The 11,140-nt window shown below is 42.1% G+C and overlaps 1 protein-coding gene across 2 annotated transcripts in view; it reads right to left on the reverse strand.

Moving 5' to 3' along the window:
- Nucleotides 1-10,794, reverse strand: part of CHCHD3 (coiled-coil-helix-coiled-coil-helix domain containing 3) — a 176,415-nt gene extending 165,621 nt beyond the window's left edge. For both annotated transcript variants that reach the window (XM_054191301.1, XM_054191293.1), the window contains exons 1-2: nucleotides 10,634-10,794; nucleotides 8,735-8,816 (exon numbers count right to left, since the gene is read on the reverse strand). In XM_054191301.1, coding sequence (XP_054047276.1) covers nucleotides 8,735-8,816; nucleotides 10,634-10,717 — 166 coding nt within the window. In that variant the 5' untranslated portion in view covers nucleotides 10,718-10,794. The remainder of the gene's footprint in view (nucleotides 1-8,734; nucleotides 8,817-10,633) is intronic.
- Between the last annotated feature and the right edge of the window lie 346 nt (nucleotides 10,795-11,140).

The following is an 11,140-nucleotide window of genomic DNA, read 5'->3' on the forward strand; positions in this document are numbered from 1 at the left end:
TCTCCCTACCCCTTCCTTTCAGGCAGTTGCAGAGAGCAAGAAGGTCTCCCCTCAGCCTCCTTTTCTCCAGGCTAAACAACCCCAGCCGCTCCTCATAAGACTTGTGCTCCAGACCCCTCACCAGCTCCGTTGCCCTTCTCTGGACAAGCTCCAGCACCTCAATGTCTTTCTTGTCGTGAGGGGCCCAAAACTGGACACGGCATTTGAGGTGAGGCCTCACCAGTGCCCAGTACAGGGGGACAACCACTGCCCTGGTCCTGCTGGCCACACTGTTCCTGATACAGGCCAGCATGCTGTTGGCCACCTTGGCACACTGGTGGCTCATATTCAGCTGGCTGTTGACCAACACCCCCAGGTCCTTTTCTGCCAGGCAGCTCTCCAGCCACTCTGCCACAAGCTTGTAACGCTGCATGGGGTTGTGATCCAAGTACAGGACCTGGCACTTGGCCTTGTTGAACCTCACACCGTTGGCCTCGGCCCATCTTTTCAGCCTGTCCAGATCCCTCTGCAACGCCTTTCTACCCTCAAGCAGATCGATGCTCCCACCCAACTCGGTGTCGTCTGCAACCTCTGGCTGCATTTTCAAAACGTTCAGCCTAAGGCTCCAACTGTCTACGCTCAAAGGTCTAAAACTTTGCCAGGATTTAACTACAAAACAATTCAGTGCTCGCAACTAGTAAAAGGCAGTGGCACCAATTCCACGCATAAAAGCATAACCATTTAGCCCTTAAAACTCATTATTACATGCTGTTTTTCAAAGGGCTCCATGAACTGTGCCCAATCTCTTTTTCCCAGGTTAATTTTTTTCCTCTGTGTTTCTAGAGACAGTTTCCCTGGCTTTCTTAATTAAGCTTACTGCAGCACTAGAAATTAATACAAGAATCACATGCCAGCCACAAAACAGTTGCTTTTCAACATGATTTTCTGTTATCTACTGGAAGATTATGTTTTAGCATGCACAAATCTTGTGCTTCCACATCAAAAAGCAGGTGGCTCTAACGTTTAACTTGCAAGCCATTTCTAAGCAAATACTTTGGATATGCTTGTTAGACTAGCTACGACAAAAATTGCTTTATATGTGTACCACACAACTACTCCGAAAGATTTTTAGAGCAAACGTCTGCACTCAGTAAACCCTAATAGAGCACATGCAGCCTTAAGCAGAATAGCATGAAATTTAATTTCGACAAATCCACTAGAGACCGAAAAGCACACAGTATGTGGTACATAAGAATCACCTGTTTCTAAGAATATATAGAAACAAAAATGACACTTCTAAATGAATGCCCATTGAAAGATAAATTCTGCCTATCTGCAAAGAGCCACACACATAGAAAATCATTTGTTAAAAAAAAAAAAAAATCTATAAAAGAAGCTGACTATCATCACAATGAATCTACTGCGGCCTGAGACCAAGTTACTTATGCATACGAGTAGGACAGGACCTGACACACCGAGTGTTCTTTCTTTAAATTTCATTTGGAATATCAAAAGTTCTCTATCAGTTGTAAAACAAGATTCCCCGAATAAACCAACCAAATGTCCCCTTCATATTTGACAACTTTCATGGGATATATTGGCTTTCTGCCTGATGCTCATGGAGGGGGAAGACACAAAAAACAAAAAACACAACTCAATTCCACGAACTCTCAAAAACCTAATTCCTCCATTTGCAGAACCCTTGCAAACCTCAGAATTCATTTCTTTAGCTCCCCTTACAACACTGAATAACAACAAATAAAGCAATAGCAGGAGCAGAAGGAGAGAGGGAGGATGGGAATCAATTACTGCAATTCCAGCCTTAAATGCCTCCCACACACAGACCACGTTTTTATACAAAGTTGAACATGGTCATTTCATTACATCGAAAGAAACAGAGGGAGAAAGGAAGGGAGAGATGGTGATACCTCTTCTATTTCTTCTACCTTCTCTACTTCTACCTCTTCCCATCCTTCCAACTGCACAATCAAACTTAAGCCAAATCTATATCATGCCAAACTCCGGGTTAACATTAACACACATGTCATTTAAGGGTATGTATTTCAGGCAGAATTCAAGGGTATGTATTTCATGCAGTCCACTGCCAAACTGAGAGATAAATAAGATTTCAGGTGGCCGGTAGGTCAGCTTTTTTTAATTGTTATTACTAATTTACCTGTAAAAGTTCTTTTTTGTTTAGGGGGAAAAAATTAGTCTTTCCTTGAACAGCATAAAATATCATTTCAGTATTAGGGGAAAAAAAAATAATATATATCTAGTCTATGAAAGCTTGAGGATTGTTTCACCTCACAACACTCCCCTGCTGAAGATACAGTCCAGACCGCTTGAGCCATGCCTGTGCTCTCCAGCTCCATTAATTAAGGATGATTGGGTTTACTCCCTTCCACCAGAGCTGGCACTTTGATGCCCAGTGGTGAAGTTGCTCAAGCAGATGATTCAGGGAATAAAAACTTACGTTTGACGTAATCCGCAAAGCTGTTCCAAAAGGTGGTCATCACTAAAACAGAAAAGTGATGCTATTGCTCCTGTGTGTGCTCCTGCTTCCCTTCCCTAAATACACAAAGGTTCAACCAAGGGAGCTAAACTGGTACAAAACTCTTCTTGTAGAGCACTGCTGGATGGTTTAGGTCACTGGGCACCACATTATTATGGGAGCAGACATGAAAGCATTAGATGAGATTAGTTGTAACATCAGACTATAGCCTCAAATACATGACATTGGCATGAGAAGTTCCAACACCTTTTGTCATTTGTTCTTGTTCTACCTTTGGACACGTGTTTAAAATGTCTGTTGTTCCACAGGACGCATCAGCACTGGAAATGCAATTAAAGTGGGCAGCGCAAATATGCAGTCTTGATGGCATCTCTAAGACAGTATTTCAGTGAAGAGTCAAAACACTACTTTTGAATCAGACAAACATTGGGAATATCAGGAATATAGTACCACACAGTACAGCAGGCAGATCCAGGCTTTTTCATTCACACCTAAAAAATTTCTGTTCATAAGCGAGACTAGTATTTGTAAGCTTCTAGATGTTCCTCTTATACAGTTATGTACTTTTTCCATATTCACGGAATCACAGAATCATGGAATTGTTAGGGTTGGAAGGGACCTTAAAGACCATCTTGTTCCAACCCCCCTGCCATGGGCAGGGACACCTCCCACTAGACCAGGTTGCTCAGAGCCTTATCCAGCCTGGCCTTAAAAACTTCCAGGGATGGGGCTTCCACCACCTCTCTGGGCAACCTGTTCCAGTGTCTCACCACCCTCATGGTGAAGAACTTCTTCCTAACGTCCAGTCTGAATCGTTTTTAAACAATTAAATTAGGGCTTTTTGCCTACTCTAACATTCTCATCATGCCTACCCAGCCCTCCATTAATTATGCACCATCTTTTTGATGGGGTTAAAACAGTACTTTGAGGACATGGAGTGAACTAAGCCCTTCCACAGCCCTGAACTTCAAATTACTATGAACTAAAAGAAAAAGACCCAGATGTACAAGCTGCATTACTTGCTAGTTTTTCCTTCTAATTTCAGTACCATTTTACAAGGACATACCCATCCACCTGAAAGCATTCACAGAACACCTTGCATGTCACACTGACAGTGAGAACTTTAATTTTTGTAGTACTTGCTTCATCTCCCATGCATAATTCTATCTTCCCTATACTCCTGCAATCCAGTGACATGAATGTCAGACGCAACTAAAGATTTGCTGTTACAGTGGCAGCATTAAAAGTTTGGCATCTTTAGCAGTCTAGTGAGTTACAAGACATTTCACCTTTTGATAATAAAATACTTCCATCAATAGTGAACCTTTAACCCAAAGAATATCAATATACATCACTGGAAATAAAGTTATCTCCAAGAAACCCAGTGACAAATAAGTAGCCATATAGCAAGCCCCAGGACAGCCAGAGTGAGCACTGCAGCATCACATATGCAGTGATGGCTCGCTCAAATTTTGATCATGCATCAAAAAATATACACCCGAGTAGGCTATTGCCTGGGTGCCAGAAGCTTCCGATGAAGCTGCCCTTCCCCTACAAACCAATGCATTACACCATACATCTACCTCCTTCAAAAAGAACAGTAGGATGAACCTTACCCAACAAAACTGCCAAATATTCTTTGGAATGTATTCTTGCCATGACAGCTACATTAGAGGCTTCCAAGAATTTCAGACCAAAAGCCTATCACAAGTCATTGGTATTTCTCACAAATATCTCTGCATTCCTTTGAAAAACTATTTTGTTTTCCCTCCTAGAAGTCGGAGGGAAACCAAAGCAAAATAACAAGCATTCTATTAAAAACAAACCAAATATTCTATAAGATGCAAATCATGGCCTTCCAGGCTACCAGTGGTCCACAGACCAGCTCAGTTTGTTGACTGGGGTTTCCGACTTGAATTATTTCACAAAGGGTTTTGGTACCCGTTAAGTTTAAAACCTCCTTCTAAAGAGTACACAGAACGGCACCTAGAGGAGGGCAAATTAAGCATTACCAGATGGAGAGACCAAGCTCTCCTGGTTGCTACTACAGGAAGAAAGGTTGCAAATCCATGTCAGTGGCTGAAAGGAAGTGCCTGAGACTTACGGTGTCTCACAGCAAGATAAACAGCAGGGAAACCCACGCACCAAAATGTCTTGTTAAACCTCTGGTGTTTTCCTTTTCTGAAAATAAGGGGAATTTTGCAAAATAAAAACAACAGAAACATCATTTGTACTTCACCTTTCAGTTTATGCAGAGAAAGCGTTGTTGCAACAAAAAGGTAGATGAAAACAATTAACACGTTAAAGGGCACAGAACTAACAGGATTTATCTGCAGACGATTCTTGCTTAACTGGCGTAAACATACCCAAACTCTGTAAACTTCCACATACTCATAAAAAGTGAAAATACAAAACAATTCAAAGTTAGAAGCAATAAAGCAGAGCCTCCCACAACACTTATCATGAGGTATTCCAATTTTACTTTTTTTTTCATGTAACATCTGACTATCCACAATTACTAATACCATCAGTACATGCTGTGATTCTTTAAAAAAAAAAAAAAAAGTCTGTCTCTGCTTCCACCTCCCGCTGACCTCATTTTTACGCTGAAGGACTATCATGAGCTCCCTGTTTAACCAGACCAGCCTCCCGATAATACCTATCAATTTTCCTGAATGCTGGAATGGAACCTTATAGCACCAGGAGGAGGTTGTCCTTAAGGACCTCACAGGTTTCCTGAGCTTATACCTCAGAGCTGCCTCCCACGGGATCCCACCACCTAGCTCTCTTCACAAGCTGAAGTTCGCTCTCCTAAAGTTGAGTTAAATCCTGGTTGCATCTCCAACTACAACCAAATTCTTCAAACACTCATTTCTGTACATCTCAACAATGCTTCCTTATGTGTTTCTGATCGACCCAAGATACCCTGGGCCACTGAAACTCCACCAAAAGACACAGATGCCAACACAACAGAGTACACAATTAAAAGGTATCATTTCACACGAATAACCAAGGCTAAAAATACATTCTTCTCCATTGGAAACTTGCCAGGTCTAACCCAATTTCCAATTTCTAAGGAGGCATCAGCAGTGCGCACTTGATTACACACCTACACAATACATAGTACTTTATGACATGGGTCCTTTACTGCTTTGTTTTCACAAGGACAGTAGAGTAACAATAACAAATAATACAATGTCAAAAAAAAAAAAAAAAAAGAGAAAAATCTTCAGTATCCTCAGTGTAATCTGTTTCTGTGAAGGGAAAAAAATGGCTGTCTGAGATGCAGAGACTCTCGATAATTTAAGCATTTGGGTTTTTTGTTTTGTTTTTGTTTTTTTTTTTCCATAATAGACTACTAGCTTGTCAGATATCCACTAAGCTAAAACGAATTAAACCATTCCCTTTGTCTGTTATGACTAAAGCTTTAGGTATAACACACACTCAGAAGAAAAGAAAAAGTATTCGTTGTCTGACTAAATTACTTTTCATCAATATTGCTTTAGGAATTACAGACATACTTTAAAGATTTTACACCTGTTAAATATTTTAGTGCATTTAATATTACTCAGAAGTCAGAAAACGATCCAAGCAAGCTAGGATGCTTTAAGACATAGTATTCAGATGTCAGATTTCTTTGTAAGTGTATGTAATTTCATTTTCAGACCCCAAACTGAAGTCAATAAATTCATCATATATTGGCAAGCAACAAGATACACATTCTTTCATGTAATCTAATCCATTATTCCTCCACCAAAAGCTATCAAAGACTTGACTTAAAGAAAGGGCTTTTTTTAATAGCTCTAATGTTTCTCCCTCTAGGCATCTTTTTTATTTTTGTAGGAGAGTGTTATTTGTCTAGAATTTATAAAGATATAAATTCAGGCTAACAAACTGTCAAGTTCGAAAGTTGCCCAGCTGGTAATCCAAAAGCTAGAGGCAGCCTCCAAACACCACCATCCCTGGAAAACTCTCTTCAGAAGCAGTGAGGGATCCACTCTGTCAGAAAAACAACTCGCTATCACCAGATTGACAAACATGAGGGGAGGAGCTGCCTGGACAGAGGTATCTCATTAACAGTGCAGGAGGTTTTACCAAGACACCAAGCGCCAGCACTGCTGCATCACAGAAGGAAGATCCCCAGATTTGGGATCCAGCACCCACAGCCTCCAGCAGACAGTAGTTCGATATTAAGTGATTGGAGCACTGGCTTTGAAGCCTTCCTGTAACAGGACCTTATCAGACATACGCAGACTCTGACAGGTTAGATGTAGCTACAAAATAAAAAAATAGGTTGACTGTTCTTACAGCATCAAAGAAGTTCAATAGTTTGTAATTCTTCATCAAAACACATTCAATGAAAGAGGAATGGGGCTATGGTAACATGCATTTAAGTATAATTTAATCCTCTTAAATACAAATCATTATAGCAGCTGAGGTATAACACCAGTTATACTTTCCTGGGGAAACACAAGCACTTCACCCAAATCACTTGTTCTTAAAGCAAAAATACGCATAAGGTTTGCCAACCTTGCAAATGGTCAAGTGATTCATTATGCCTTTCAATAAAAAAAAAATAAAAAAAATTAAAAAGCGCTATTTCCAAGACCCAAAGAGAAACAAAATAAAGGACCAAGATACGTACATACTGCGAATTAGCAAAGCATGACTGCGGTATTACAGCCTTCACCTACAGCCACCACAACCCAAAAATCACAGGTGCTTATTCACAGGACGACTTCCATAACCCAGGTTTAAGGATGAAAAAGCAACAAGCACTGCCGTGAAAGTAGGTAGGATGCACAAGTATTATTTCATACAAATCCTTTACCTAGAATAACTTCTTCACGACAGTAAAATACATGTAGCATTATGAGAAGGCTACTATTCGAAAAGAAAAAGAGACAGACAATCTGGCAGCCCCCCCATGAAACTACCCCCTACTCCATTCAAACCTTACTTAAGCAAGCGTTACTTCTAAGCAATTTTATTGGGCAAACTACATTTCACAAGTCAACTGACAGTTTAAGTAATTTTTAGCACTGGTATTTTCCTTGCCCTCCCTATGCCACAGTCTTCCTATTCATAAAGTGGAAAAACAAACCCCTAAAACAGCATCATTTGGGAGCCCTGATATATGTAAAACATCCTGTGTTGGATTTGCTTGACATCCTTAGATGCTTACATCTGACCTCTTCACCCCTGTGTTCCTACAGGACAATTCATCTCATCCTGAACTAGAATTCTCAAATAAGCCAGATAAATGTCCCCCAAAACATCTTTTTCTTTCTACTGATTACAGAGGGAGCCCAGCTCGGATATAGACACCTACACCACAGACACCTTCAATTAAGCAACAGGAAACCAATTTTCTATGCTTCAGATGAAAGAAAGATGCTATGTTCTGATCATTCAAGTCTTGCTGCAAGGCCCACTGCTGTCACAGGGCTTGTTTTCAATCAGGGTGTTGAGTCTTGGTGGGATTTTCTTTAAGTATCAAGGCAAAACACCCCTAGGGAATACTGACATTAGTATTTCTGGAGCACTGATAAGAAGTCTTACTCGAACCTCACATGTTTCACAGAGTCAACAAACATAAATCACATGCTCCAATCTCTGCCATTCATTTTCACTCCTCAGTAGCTACATCGTGTTCACTGTGCTAAAGTATTTTAAATTAGCAAACAGGCTGCCTGGCACGAAGCCTGTTTGATGCATTTGAACAGGCCTCAATAATGAAATATAATATGTTAAGAAAGCCATCGTTTTGAGCCATCGATCTGTATAAACTGTATGTGACTTATTTCCATGAGAGGAAAATAACGTATTATTCTTTTAATGTTTGCTTAAGTATACTTCAACAGAGGCTCACTATACTAAAATTTGGTGTTAAGTAGACAAGAATTTTCACTTCACAACTCAATGCATGCTTGTACTGAATATCTGCCTTTTTTTTTCTTTTTTTTTTAAAAAAAAAAGGACTTTAACAATGGATAATACCTTAGAAAACCACATCTACTAAACAGTTGTGTTTTACATTTAAATGTCAGTCAGACGAAAAAAAGAGTAATGTAACTCCTCTAAAAGCCTACAAACTACTTCCTTCTTCAATAGGAGACAAGCAAAAAAGTTAATGTCAAAAAATCATCCGTACAAAATGGCAATGAGTTCATTACAATGCTCTGAAGGGCACATTTGATTTGCTTCCTCACATTAGAAAACAGAAAAACATGGGCATACCTCCACCAGATGCCGATCGGTGCTGCGATCTTCCACTGGGTGAAGAAGGTTCCTTCATACGATCAATGACACTGTCAGAAAGCTGAAAAATATAACCCCAACCCACAGTCAGAATGCATCTCCTTCATTATCCCCATTACCCCTCTCTTTCCCCCAAAAATGAAGTAAAACTTTTAAAAAAAGACCACAGAGCCCCAAAATAAGCTATGAAAGCTGCTAAATTTCTATCCACAAAGCAAAATTAACTTTCTATTTCCCCCTTATTTGTGGGGTGAGTGCTCATCTCTGAACAAGATCATTTTGGCTCTCACAGAACACAAGAAAATGATATAAGAAAATACAGGATACAGGGAAGGGTAAAGGAAACAACACCCTTCGACACGTTGCTTGTAATTAATCAGCCTTTTTGCCTTTCGCAGTTATTTGGATGACAGTCAAATACCACACAGCACTTAACCCAGGAGGAACTTCATCCTGACAAAGCCCTCAAAATACTTGTGCAACACACACAAAAATACTGTCAGAAATTATGCAGAACCAAACTGAAAATAGGAGTAATTTCCAGTTTTAGATCTATTGTAGCCCATGGAAAAAAGTAACAAAAGTTAAAGAATGAATAACATGAAAGCTTTTGTTTTCCAACTAATAACTTTCTACTGGTTTCCTCAAACATCAATTCTTATCAAAATGCTGTTTTAACTCCTCATGAGAATTAATTTTAATTAGCAAATTCTTTACTAAACCTACAGCATGACATCTCTCACTGGCAGAAATGTGTGTTACAAAGGTTTTTGCAAAAACTTGTAATCTAAAACACAACTGAAAGAGTAAAATTCCTTCCTTCAGCGTAAGATTTCTTAACCCAGTCCTAAAACTCTCAACTTAACTTCACAGGTAGTTTCACATATGTAAAGAGATCCACTTTTGAACGTCCTATTGACTAACATAATTTATTTAGTGAAGTGGTGGATCTTCTTATTACATGTAATATTATTCAGTTTTTATCCACAATATACTTTAGTATCAGGATACTTTAGAGAAATTCCAATAGCCCTTCCCAGTATTTAAGCACGTTTCAGAGCGGATGAACTCTGCTGTGAACACTAACGTTACTGTCACCTACTTGCCTGAGAGCATTAAATGACCAGAACTGAAAAATATTAGTATGCTGAAACAGGCAGCAGCTATCATCACACTTACATTCTGCAACACTTCTCCCTATGAGCAGTAATAAGACAACTTATTATCATTCCTGGTATGAAATATAGTGTCTTACATAAAAAAAAATTCTAAACTGGGAGATTTTCTCAAGAGTGTCTTGTGTCACACACACTACCTTCTGGATTACTACAGGAAACAGCATGCCATAAATAGGCAAAGAATGGGAATGCTTCTGCAGGTACAGAGGAAGCGGGATACGGCGCACGTAAGAGAGCAGAATATGGGAAAGGGAGGAGCTCTCACATGTAGAGGTCAGGGAAAGACAAACCAAGCCCTGATAGTTCCACATCTCTCCTACAACTGTTCTGCGCCCCGTCTTTGGGAACCAGGCTGGGGACAAGGTTCCCCCAGGACAAGTTCCTATGCACAGCGTGGTTCTTGCCACCACGGACACCTCTAGACCGCACCGGAGCACCACGGCTCTCGGTCCCCTACAAAACCCAGCTGAAAAGCGGGGAAGGGGTGGAGGTCACCGCGGGTGCGGGGATGGAAGCGGAGGAGAGCACCCTCCAAGGCGGGAGGGGACGGAACTGCAGGGACAGGAGCCAGCAGCGCAGGGGGACCGGGCCGAGCTCGGAGCAGGCCGGGGAGAGCCAGGCCCCGAGGTGTCCCTGCGGGTCCCGGCGAGAACCGCCCCCGGCCCGGGGGGAGTGAGCCCCGGGGGAGCCCCGCTCTCACCCGCACGCCCTTCACCACCGTGATGTTCTCATTCTCGTCCGCCTCGAAGGTGACGCGCCGGGTGCTGCTCCCGCCACCGCCCATCTTCTCCCGGCGCCACCAGGCCGCGGCCAGGGACGGCCCCAAGGAGACTCGCCGGCCCCGCTGCCAGCTCGCCCCGCAACAAACCCGCCCCTCATTGGCCCGCCGCTCGCCCCACCCCGCCCCCCGCGCGTAGAACCCCGCTCTCCATTGGTTGCCGGGCCGTAGCCATGGAAACCGTTGAGGTACCCGGAAAGCGTGCGGAAACTTTTTCGGGGGAAACTTGACGGGGTTCGGACTACAAGTCCCGTGATGCTTTGCGCAAGGAGGCGGGCAGGCGGGAGCTGCGCGCCCGCGCGGTGCACGCTGGGTAGTGTAGTTCTCACCAGCCTCGGTGACTGCTGGCCCGCACTGCGGGCGGGAAAGTGTCGTCCCTCATGGCCCCCGGGGCTCTCCCGGGGCACGGCCCCGCTCTGAGGGGACTTT

Source organism: Rissa tridactyla, chromosome 1, assembly GCF_028500815.1.
Source record: "Rissa tridactyla isolate bRisTri1 chromosome 1, bRisTri1.patW.cur.20221130, whole genome shotgun sequence".
Lineage (NCBI taxonomy): Eukaryota > Metazoa > Chordata > Aves > Charadriiformes > Laridae > Rissa > Rissa tridactyla.